The 13940-nt window shown below is 37.7% G+C and overlaps 1 protein-coding gene across 1 annotated transcript; it reads right to left on the bottom strand.

Moving 5' to 3' along the window:
* Positions 1-224: 224 nt before the first annotated feature.
* LOC128704795 (exonuclease GOR) lies at positions 225-13442 on the bottom strand. The gene is made up of 2 exons (XM_053799937.2): positions 12816-13442; positions 225-5502 (listed from the first exon to the last, which is right to left on the bottom strand). Exon 2 carries the CDS (start codon positions 5471-5473, stop codon positions 4463-4465), a length of 1011 nt encoding a protein of 336 aa, XP_053655912.2. The 5' UTR covers positions 5474-5502; positions 12816-13442; the 3' UTR covers positions 225-4462.
* Between the last annotated feature and the right edge of the window lie 498 nt (positions 13443-13940).

Genomic DNA, 13940 nt, shown 5'->3' with positions numbered 1-13940 from the left:
ACATTTGTACCATTTATAACATTTCTGGTATATTTTTAAATGTTTATACAGTAGTGTACTGTATATTGTAATAAACAGAATAGAGGAAATCAGCTCTAATATACATTATTTAGGTATATTTACTGGTCAGAGAGCCCGTCGTAAGTCCGAGTCATCGGTGAGGAGACGTTGTACTGTATTTTCAATTATCTTACAATAGAAATAGAAATTAAAAGGGCCAAAAAATATATAAATTCATGAGAATTTTTATTATTTTGAGTTGTCGTATAAAAAATAAGCCTGTCAAATATTCCCAGCCCCTGGGACACAGGTACGAGTTTTAATTCGATAAAACAGACCTTCCTATTTAATGGACTTTCAATATAATAGACTGTGTCCTTAAGGGGGTGAAAATTTTAAAAACTATTGTTAGTTAGGTTAATATAGTGATTGTGCAGTGTATACCCATGGTGTGGGTGGTAGCTTGAAGATTAGAGGCATATAACTGGTCCAAGGACTGTACCTCAACATTACAGAGGTACATAATTTGTTAGGGTTTGTACCTCAACATTACAGAGGTATATAACAGGTTCACAGACTGTACTTCAATATTACAGAGGCACATAATGGGGTCCAGGGACTGTACCTCAAAAAGTTACAATGGTAATGAACTATTTACCTTATATCTAGTTACAATGACACCAAGTTATAAATCCAGTCATGAATTACTATACAAAAATAATATGGTGTGTGTACGTGTATAACAAATGGCCGGCAGGTAGTCGGGGATTGAACCCATGTTATTTTAGGCTGCCTTGTGGGAAACGAGTCAAAACTCACAATGATCTAGCTACTAGGCCATCAATCCTACAAACATCACATACCTAGTAGCACTAGCACTAGCTACTAGGTACAATATGGCACTAGACGCACATGTGGCCTTGTACCCAACATGTTATCTATAATTTTACCAAAATTAATACAGGAATATTGTGGTCAATGGTATTAAAATCCTTACCTGGAGTATACCTAGAGAGAGTTCCAGAGGTCAATGCCCCTGTGGTCCATCATATAAATCTATCATATAAATCTAATGCTAAAATCTTAAAAATTACGAACAAATGGGAATTGTAATGTCTCTGACTTCCTGTAAATGTTGTACATGTATTTACAGAAATAGAGATTATTATTACAGTATTATAATGTGTGGTGGTAAGATTGCTAAGAATTTCCAGCTCTGGGCCCTTGCCCTTCATCTGACCCTCAGAGTTACTACAGGGACAAATGCATATCGTATTTATCTCGTAAAATCAACAAAAGATTTATAAACAATAATAAGAATGTGATCAATGGTTTTTAAGGCACATAGATGTATACCATGAATACTAATACATTATGTATATTTAACTGTATGTATACTACAAATACTAGTGCATTATGTATATTTAAGTATATGTATACCAGATCTACTAGCAAACTAATGTAGCTTAATCTTGAGAGCCCTTACTACCAGAGGGCCCCTAATCCCAGAGGGGCCCCAGAAGTGACTTTGGTCCACATTACTTAAAATTTTTTTGGTCTACTGTACAAGAAGGGATTTTAAAATATAATAATAATAATGCAGCGGAACTTCTACTTACGAGCTTATTCCGTTCCATGACCTTGCTCACATCTGGATTTGCTTGTTTGTAGTCAATTTTCCTCATTTAAATTAACTGAAATGGAATTAATCCGTTCCAGTGGAATTCCAGGCACGAAAAAATACTTTAATATTTCCCTAACATCAACTCTATGGCTTATTTATCTATCACAATTCATCTAATATTATGTAATAAACAATATTAACCACACAGAAACATGATATGCACACTAGAATGAATGAAATATGCCATTACATACATGTATAGTGGTAGTGGAGGCAGCGGGAGCCATTGTAATTGTTGGGGGTGTATAGGGCCACCACAGCAACCATTCTTGTAGTGAAGGCAGCGGGAGCCATTGTAATTGTTGGGGGTGTATAGGGCCACCACAGCAACCATTCCTGTAGTGGAGGCAGCGGGAGCCATTGTAATTGTTGGGGGTGTATAGGGCCACCACAGCAACCATTCCTGTAGTGGAGGCAGCAGGAGCCATTATAATTGTTGGGGGTGTATAGGGCCACCACAGCAACCATTCTTGTAGTGAAGGCAGCGGGAGCCATTGTAATTGTTGGGGGTGTATAGGGCCACCACAGCAACCATTCCTGTAGTGGAGGCAGCGGGAGCCATTGTAATTGTTGGGGGTGTATAGGGCCACCACAGCAACCATTCCTGTAGTGGAGGCAGCAGGAGCCATTGTAATTGTTGGGGGTGTATAGGGCCGCCACAGCAACCATTCCTGCTCCTGACTACATACCTTCCCATGCTTTCATAATAAGACAATGGAGTGTTGGTAAGGCACTCTGCATTAGATTACATAGTTTCACAAGGAAAACAATAATAATAATTTACTTTCGAGAAGAATTGTTGGTGGTTGATGGTGGAGAAGAGATGCTGGGCACAGCTGCGTATGCTGTCATGAGTTCATTTCGTTTTGTCCTTTTTCAATCGCTTAATTGCTACACTCTTAATGCTACTCTTAATGGTACACTCCTAATGGTACACTCTTAATGGTACAGTCCTAATGGTACACTCTTAATGGTACACTCCTAATGGTACACGCCTAATGCTACACTTCATCACTTATGTCACTTCACTATTCCCTAATTTTTGGCTATTTTTTCTTCCCAGCACTGTCCTTTGCACTTACTTTCTTAGGACCCATGGTTAGAAACAAGAAATTCTGCAAAACAGCTGCACGAAACATAAGCAAATCACGAGAATTATCTCCACAGTGAGTTGAAACACACGCGGACTGAGTATTGTTTCGATACACAATACTGCCATCTGGTGGTGGCACTCTCAAACTCATTTACAATATTATTATAACTTTAGTATTATTTATTAGTAGTACGTACGTATTATAATAATTTATATTATTATACTACGTATGTTATTATATAATTCTTTTATTATATGTATTATTATTATTATTTATTAGTACCTATGTATTCTTATATTACTCTTGCTTACCATTTGGAAGTTTTATTCACACAAAAAATAGAAGATTTACTGTTATGCAGACTACTGCATTATTGTAATAAATAATGTCAACCCATTCATGACTGCGTATTGGAATGGACAGTTGGGCAGGTATTGGACGGTGACATCATTTGTTTATTCTAGAACATCGGCAAAAATAGAACATTTCTGCTACTTTGACCTCAATTTCAAGATACTTTTCTTCATGAAACCAATCAAAATCATATCTATTTCTGTAATATGTCATCCATAATACAACCATAAAAACCATACAAAAGCATACTGCTAAGAGGCAGGTAACGGCTGAGAAGTGAACTCCGTTATTTATGGCTCAATTTGTCAATTTTGGTGAACGTTAAGAAGCATCTTTCCATCATACATTGCCCAAGTTTCAATAAGATACTCCAACAAACAAATGAGATCCAATTCCCTAGATCAAGAGCAAGAGTCCCTCACCAGCGTCAAGGAACCTCCCTTGAGGCCCGCTCGCATCTGGAAATTTCGCTCGCACCTGGAAGCAAAAAATCACCGATCAACTGCTCGTATCTTCAGAAACTCACACGTGGGTGCACTCGTAAGTAGAGGTTCACTATATAGCATAATTCAATATGAAGTAATAGGTAAAATTACAATTAAAAGGTTAGTGGAATATCATGAAGACCCATAACAGTTCAAGCTTCAGGGACCCCCATAACAGTTCAAGCTTCAGGAACCCATAACAGTTCAAGCTTCAGGGACCCCATAATAGTTTAAGTATCAGGGACCCATAACAGTTCAAGCTTCAGGGACCCCATAACAGTTCAAGCTTCAGGAACCCATAACAGTCCAAGCTTCAGGGACCCATAACAGTTAAAGCTTCAGGGACCCCATAACAGTTAAAGCTTCAGGGACCCCATAACAGTTCAAGCTTCAGGAACCCATAACAGTTCAAGTATCAGGGACCCATAACAGTTCAAGCTTCAGGGACCCATAACAGTTCAAGCTTCAGGGACCCCATAACAGTTCAAGCTTCAGGGACCCATAACAGTCCAAGCTTCAGGGACCCATAACAGTTAAAGCTTCAGGGACCCCATAACAGTTCAAGCTTCAGGGACCCATAACAGTTCAAGCTTCAGGGACCCCATAACAGTTCAAGCTTCAGGGACCCATAACAGTCCAAGCTTCAGGGATCCAAATGTGTAGGTCCACCAGTGAATACATATTTTACAGCATAAGAGGCAACTAAAATGCCGGCAGCAAGGGGCTTGTAACCCCTTCTCCTGTATAAACTGATAAATTTATTAAGAAACTTTTATTTTAATTTTTAGGTCATCCGGCCTTGGTGGAATATGGCCGGTTAACTGAAAAAAAAATTTGAGTCGAGTCTAGCACTTAAGTTTGACAAGTTGCATGGCTGTCTGGGCGTCGCCACGACACTTAAAACCCAAGACGGTAGTTGTGGTGCATTTCAGGTACTTGCTTTTTAAACTTGCCAGCGAGATACGATTAGGGAAGCCATTCTCATGTGGGTACAGGGCAATCGTGTCCACAATGTTGTCATGTATCACTCTCAACCTGAGTAAGTGGAAGCCCAGGTCATGACCAATTAGAATCGTGTCACTCCCAATCAGTTTGAGCAATTTTTTGTGGACTTTTTTGAGAGATGACCTTCCATCGTATCCAAAACGTCGCAACAAGGAGGCCTTTCCAACGCTTAGTCTTCTCTTAATTTCTTTTAGTATCGATGGAGCTCTCCGAGATAATTTCTTCTGCAGACCTAAGTATTCCTCCATTATGATTTCCGAATGCTCCGTATTGTAGTCAATGATTGTGGATTTAGGCTTGACTTTAGTCTCATACACCACCTGACAGTCAGAGTTAACCATAGATATGGCTGCAACTTCCAATCCAGTTGTGGTATAAACCATATCACAGCTCAGAGCATATATGGATTTTTCACTGATGCTTTCCTTAAGATTTGTGTTGATAAATCCAGTAAGAGTATCAGTTTCAATTTCATCGGAGACGTGATACAAGTGAGTAGAACAGTGAGGGTATTTTGTCATGTCTAGTGGTCTGTTGCAGACATGACATGAAGAGTCACCCATGCAAGATGAGCTTTTGCAACAGTGATGGTTGCAGATCACTTCAGTGTTATCCGCACCCCCACAGCACACATAACCCTCACTATCCACCAGGTAATTAGCACCGCACCGCACACAGATGCGTTGACCTGACCTGCAGGTGAAACGATTGCAACTCTGGTCGATGTTATAGAGAAGAACATGTCCTGGCTGCCAGTGTGCACGAGGACAACAGAACTGCTGCAAGTCGGCCTCCGATAATTTAATATCTTGCAAATTTGTACACAAGTCCTTAGAGGCCAGCGCTGCCATAATGCCTTATTCTCCTCTGCAATTTCACCCTGTTGGAAGAATGTAAATAAGTAACGTAAGTACGTACACAAATAAGTATGTAAATAATATGGAAAATTTTATAGGGGGTTACCTGTATGTACCTCAACGTTATATGCATACAAGTAATCTCATTGGGAAACAACAGCCATATTGTTTACCGTAGTCACCCCGTGTAGACATGTGAGAAAATTTAACACCCCTGGTCCCTGCAGGTGGTCCCTTCGACCTCACAATCTTATCCATATCTATCCGAGACCAGTATAAATTGGATAGCACCCACAAGTACGGCACTACTAAATAATTGTGGACTGTATAGATTATATTAGTTTAACTGAATGAAGGGGGGGGGATTAGGATACACATGGATACATCCATCAAGGAAAAACATTTGTTAATAATCCCACCATTTACCAGATGTTCTCTGGTGGTCACTTGATGTAGCTTGATCACCCATAACCTATCCAATTACAACATACCTAACTGGCCAGTATCAGTCTGCTATAACTAGAAGGGTTACTTAACTGTGGGTGATTGATGCTCCTTATTTCCTCAATTCACTATCTCATTTCGATGTCCTGTTACACCAACACGGAATAACCAGCAGGACGAGGTATCCGTTGGTTTGTCCCGGTTTAGAAGTCGGGACCCCATAAAAACTTCACTATCCTCGGGACAGGAACCACGAGGACTCCACGTGTTCATTCGGAGCAAGGCAACTTATTTCACTTCACACATTCTCTTAACTTAGTGTTATTATCAGCGATTACATTACAATCCACACAACGATTTTATGTCTCATAATTATTATACACATTAGAGGTCACTCCATTAAGATCTGAGACTGATGAGTGATGGTTAAATCACGGGTACTTTCCCCTGGACACACTCCATGGCGTCGGTGGTCCTACCATTATTCACTAATTTTACCACTTTATTACGGTGGTCCCGTCAATCACGTTCCCTCACTCCTCACCAGGAACAGCTACGACACTTCCTATTATGAAGTGAGGCCTATATTAATCCTTAGTCTGCCGTGAACGCCAATTTCCTGGTCCCATGCTTTCCCAGCCTCTTAACTCAATTCAAAACACTCCCGCTCCCTGATGCCCCGTCTCCCTGATGCCCCGTCTCCCTGATGCCCCGTCTCCCTGATGCCCCATCTCCCTGATGCCCCATCTCCCTGATGCCCCGTCTCCCTGATGCCCCGTCTCCCTGATGCCCCATCTCCCTGATGCCCCGTCTCCCTGATGACCCGTCTCGACCTCTCCCCAGCCCATCAGCACAGGCGCAGAGCTTCCCTGTTGGTTCTAGTCCATTTTCAAATACATTTCCTGACCCACATCAACACATTAAACACCCATTAGGCACTAGAGCTTCGGAAATTAAATACTTTCCACAAATAAGTAAGTTTACTCAGGTTAACATAGACATAAGTAAATAACCCACCAGAATAACACAAAATAGTTAGTGCGACTTAGTACCACTGTGGTCCATAAGTTCCACTTTATATAGGGAAATAACACAATTTTTTACCTTAAGATATTAATGTTAAACTTGGTAATACTTAGTTAAACTTTTGTGAAGATCTGAGCTGACCTGAAGTGATTATAAACTGGCCTGGTGGTGGCCCTGTGGCCTGGTGGCTAAAGCTCCCGCTTCACACACGGAGGGCCCGGGTTCGATTCCCGGCGGGTGGAAACATTTCGACACGTTTCCTTACACCTATTGTCCTGTTCACCTAGCAGCAAATAGGTACCTGGGTGTTAGTGGACTGGTGTGGGTCGCATCCTGGGGGACAAGATTAAGGACCACAATGGAAATAAGTTAGACAGTCCTCGATGACGCACTGACTTTCTTGGGTTATCCTGGGTGGCTAACCCTCCGGGGTTAAAAATCCGAACGAAATCTTATCTTATCTTATCTTATAGCAGACCACTTAATATAGCAGACAATATAGCAGACAACTTAATATAGCAGACCACTTAATATAGCAGACCACTTAATATAGCAGACCACTTAATATAGCAGACCACTTAATATAGCAGACCACTTAATACAGCAGACCACTTAATATAGCAGACCACTTAATATAGCAGACCACTTAATATAACAGACCACTTAATATAGCAGACCACTTAATATAGACCACTTAATATAGCAGACCACTTAATATAGCAGACCACTTAATATAGCAGACCACTTAATACAGCAGACCACTTAATATAGCAGACCACTTAATATAGCAGACCACTTAATATAGCAGACCACTTAATATAGACCACTTAATATAGCAGACCACTTAATATAGCAGACCACTTAATATAGCAGACCACTTAATACAGCAGACCACTTAATATAGCAGACCACTTAATATAGCAACCACTTAATATAGCAGACCACTTAATATAGACCACTTAATATAGCAGACCACTTAATATAGCAGACCACTTAATATAGCAGACCACTTAATACAGCAGACCACTTAATATAGCAGACCACTTAATATAGCAGACCACTTAATATAGCAGACCACTTAATATAGACCACTTAATATAGCAGACCACTTAATATAGCAGACCACTTAATATAGCAGACCACTTAATATAGCAGACCACTTAATACAGCAGACCACTTAATATAGCAGACCACTTAATATAGCAGACCACTTAATATAGACCACTTAATATAGCAGACCACTTAATATAGCAGACCACTTAATATAGCAGACCACTTAATATAGCAGACCACTTAATACAGCAGACCACTTAATATAGCAGACCACTTAATATAGCAGACCACTTAATATAGCAGACCACTTAATATAGCAGACCACTTAATATAGCAGACCACTTAATATAGCAGACCACTTAATATAGCAGACCACTTAATATAGCAGACCACTTAATATAGCAGACCACTTAATATAGCTAGACCACTTAATACAGTAGACCACTTAATATAGCAGACCACTTAATACAGCAGACCACTTAATATAGCAGACCACTTAATATAGCAGACCACTTAATATAGCAGACCACTTAATATAGCAGACCACTTAATATAGCAGACCACTTAATATAGCAGACCACTTAATATAGCAGAACACTTAATACAGCAGACCACTTAATATAGGAGACCACTTAATATAGGAGACCACTTAATATAGCAGAACACTTAATATAGTAGACCACTTAATATAGCAGACCACTTAATACAGCAGACCACTTAATATAGCAGACCACTTAATATAGCAGACCACTTAATATAGCAGACCACTTAATATAGCAGAACACTTAATACAGCAGACCACTTAATATAGCAGACCACTTAATACAGCAGACCACTTAATATAGGAGACCACTTAATATAGGAGACCACTTAATATAGGAGACCACTTAATATAGGAGACCACTTAATATAGCAGACCACTTAATACAGCAGACCACTTAATATAGGAGACCACTTAATATAGGAGACCACTTAATATAGACCACTTAATATAGCAGACCACTTAATATAGACCATTTAATATAGCAGACCACTTAATATAGACCACTTAATATAGCAGACCACTTAATATAGCAGACCACTTAATATAGCAGACCACTTAATATAGCAGACCACTTAATATAGCAGACCACTTAATATAGCAGACCACTTAATATAGCAGACCACTTAATATAGCAGACCACTTAATATAGACCACTTAATATAGCAGACCACTTAATACAGCAGACCATTTAATATAGCAGACCACTTAATATAGCAGACCACTTAATATAGCAGACCACTTAATATAGCAGACCACTTAATATAGCAGACCACTTAATACAGCAGACCACTTAATATAGGAGGCCACTTAATATAGCAGACCACTTAATATAGCAGACCACTTAATATAGCAGACCACTTAATATAGCAGACCACTTAATATAGCAGACCACTTAATATAGCAGACCACTTAATATAGCAGACCACTTAATATAACAGACCACTTAATATAACAGACCACTTAATACAGTAGACCACTTAATATAGCAGACCACTTAATACAGCAGACCACTTAATATAGCAGACCACTTAATACAGCAGACCACTTAATATAGCAGACCACTTAATACAGCAGACCACTTAATATAGCAGACCACTTAATACAGCAGACCACTTAATATAGCAGACCACTTAATACAGCAGACCACTTAATATAGCAGACCACTTAATACAGCAGACCACTTAATATAGCAGACCACTTAATATAGCAGACCACTTAATATAGCAGACCACTTAATACAGCAGACCACTTAATACAGCAGACCACTTAATACAGCAGACCACTTAATATAGCAGACCACTTAATATTATATCATGAGCACAGCAATAATAATAATAATAATAATAATAATAATAATATTAATAATAATAATAATAATAATAATAATAATAATAATAATAATAATAAATAATAATAATTATTATTATTATAACCCAAAATTAACCCTGGTGGGTTAATAACCCAGGATAACCCAAGATTAACCCAGGATAACCCAAGATAACCCAAGATTAACCCAGGATAATCCAAGATTAACCCAGGATAACCCAAGATTAACCCAGGATAACCCAAGATTAACCCAAGATAACCCAAGATTAACCCAGGATAACCAAAGATTAACCCAGGATAACCCAAGATTAACCCAGGATAACCCAAGATTAACCCAGGATAACCCAGGATAACCCAAGATTAACCCAGGATAACCCAGGATAACCCAAGATTAACCCAGGATAACCCAAGATTAACCCAGGATAACCCAAGATTAACCCAACACATAGGCCTACCACACTGCTCCACCAGGCCTATGGCCTTTAAAAAGCCAGCCTATCGAGTCCCACCTCCCCCAGGATGCAACCTGGGCACTTCTAATGTGAGCCCGACGCACAGGACGTCCAAGGACACTAACGTACACGGCTCAGTAATCACGTACAAGTACACCAACGACGTGTCGACCGTGCAAGGGGGCCAGGAGCTGTGACTCGACCCTGCAACAACACTTAGACAAGCACAGTGACTTTTATCAGGTCAAAAATGACATTATACTACATTATACCAGATTATACTACATTATACACGATTATACTACATTATAATGTGGTATAATGTATAATTATACTACATTATACACGATTATACTACATTATACACGATTATACTACATTATACACGATTATACTACATTATACACGATTATACTACATTATACACGATTATACTACATTATACACGATTATACTACATTATACCAGATTATACTACATTATACACGATTATACTACATTATACAAGATTATACTACATTATAATGTGGTATAATGTATAATTATACTACATTATACACGATTATACTACATTATAATGTGGTATAATGTATAATTATACTACATTATACACGATTATACTACATTATACAAGATTATACTACATTATAATGTGGTATAATGTATAATTATACTACATTATACACGATTATACTACATTATACATGATTATACTACATTATACACGATTATACTACATTATACACGATTATACTACATTATACACGATTATACTACATTATACCAGATTATACTACATTATACACGATTATACTACATTATAATGTGGTATAATGTATAATTATACTACATTATACACGATTATACTACATTATACATGATTATACTACATTATACACGATTATACTACATTATACACGATTATACTACATTATACACGATTATACTACATTATACCAGATTATACTACATTATACACGATTATACTACATTATACCAGATTATACTACATTATACACGATTATACTACATTATACACGATTATACTACATTATACACGATTATACTACATTATACACGATTATACTACATTATACCAGATTATACTACATTATACACGATTATACTACATTATACCAGATTATACTACATTATACACGATTATACTACATTATACACGATTATACTACATTATACCAGATTATACTACATTATACACGATTATACTACATTATACACGATTATACTACATTATACACGATTATACTACATTATACCAGATTATACTACATTATACACGATTATACTACATTATACCAGATTATACTACATTATACACGATTATACTACATTATACACGATTATACTACATTATAATGTGGTATAATGTATAATTATACTACATTTACTAGATTATACTACATTATACACGATTATACTACATTATAATGTGGTATAATGTATAATTATACTACATTATACAAGATTATACTACATTATACCAGATTATACTACATTATACAAGATTATACTACATTATACCAGATTATACTACATTATACACGATTATACTACATTATAATGTGGTATAATGTATAATTATACTACATTATACACGATTATACTACATTATAATGTGGTATAATGTATAATTATACTACATTATACAAGATTATACTACATTATACCAGATTATACTACATTATACAAGATTATACTACATTATAATGTGGTATAATGTATAATTATACTACATTATACACGATTATACTACATTATACACGATTATACTACATACAAGATTATACTACATTATACACGATTATACTACATTATACAAGATTATACTACATTATACAAGATTACACTACATTATAATGTGGTATAATGTATAATTATACTACATTATACACGATTATACTACATTATACACGATTATACTACATTATACAAGATTATACTACATTATACACGATTATACTACATTATACAAGATTATACTACATTATACACGATTATACTACATTATACAAGATTATACTACATTATAATGTGGTATAATGTATAATTATACTGCATTATACTACATTATACCACATCATGCTACATTATCCATTATACTACATTATAATGTGGTATAATGTATAATTATACTACATTACATCACATTATACTTCATTATACCACATTATACTGTATTATAATGTGGTATAATGGTATAATTATACTACATTCAGCTAATTACAATGTATTATACTGCATTATACTTCATTGAATCACATTATACCACATTATACAACATTATAATGTGGCATAATGTATAATTACACCACATTATGCTACATTATACTACATCATACATTATAGTACATTATACACCTATTCTGTAGGTCATTATAAGGTATATAACAAGTTATAATGACCTGCTATAATTATCATCCATAGGAAGGTTATAGAGAGTATAATAAAGTGTCATTATAGGTGAATTTACCTTGTATAACAGCAGGATAGACGGTCCAGTGTACCAGGAGCTAGAGACAGACGGTCCAGTGTCCCAGGAGCTAGAGACAGACGGTCCAGTGTCCCAGGAGCTAGATATAGACGGTCCAGTGTCCCAGGAGCTAGATATAGACGGTCCAGTGTCCCAGGAGCTAGAGACAGACGGTCCAGTGTCCCAGGAGCTAGATATAGACGGTCCAGTGTCCCAGGAGCTAGAGACAGACGGTCCAGTATCCCAGGAGCTAGATACAGACGGTCCAGTATCCCAGGAGCTAGATATAGACGGTCCAGTGTCCCAGGAGCTAGATATAGACGGTCCAGTGTCCCAGGAGCTAGATATAGACGGTCCAGTGTCCCAGGAGCTAGAGACAGACGGTCCAGTATCCCAGGAGCTAGAGACAGACGGTCCAGTGTCCCAGGAGCTAGAGACAGACGGTCCAGTGTCCCAGGAGCTAGAGACAGACGGTCCAGTGTCCCAGGAGCTAGAGGTAGACGGTCCAGTGTCCCAGGAGCTAGGGACGGATACTGTCAGTTACTGGTCTGTCCAGTAGGATGGTACGTACTGATGGATAGACAGGAATGATTCTTGTCTACTCCTGTGGCCAGCATGATACGTATTGGTATGTGGAAACGTTTCATTCCTCTCTACTGTCTAGTCCCCACGATCTTATTAATCAGTGGTATGGGACAGTGTTGACAGTTATGGTTCCTGTCTAGTACTGTATCAGAGACAGTGTTGACAGTTATGGTTCCTGTCTAGTACTGTATCAGAGACAGTGTTGACAGTTATGGTTCCTGTCTAGTACTGTATCAGAGACAGTGTTGACAGTTATGGTTCCTGTCTAGTACTGTATCAGAGACAGTGTTGATAGGTATGGTTCCTGTCTAATACTGTCTATCAAAGGCAGAGAGTATTGACAGGTATGGTTCCTGTCTAATACTGTCTATCAAAGGCAGAGAGTATTGACAGGTATGGTTCCTGTCTAATACTGTCTATCAAAGGCAGAGAGTATTGACAGGTATGGTTCCTGTCTAATACTGTCTATCAAAGGCAGAGAGTATTGACAGGTATGGTTCCTGTCTAATACTGTCTATCAAAGGCAGAGAGTATTGACAG

The sequence above is a fragment of the Cherax quadricarinatus genome, unplaced genomic scaffold (genome assembly GCF_038502225.1).
Source record: "Cherax quadricarinatus isolate ZL_2023a unplaced genomic scaffold, ASM3850222v1 Contig139, whole genome shotgun sequence".
Classification (NCBI taxonomy): domain Eukaryota; kingdom Metazoa; phylum Arthropoda; class Malacostraca; order Decapoda; family Parastacidae; genus Cherax; species Cherax quadricarinatus.
The sequence above is the reverse complement of the archived record's forward strand: the minus strand, read 5'-3'. Positions and strand labels throughout refer to the sequence as shown.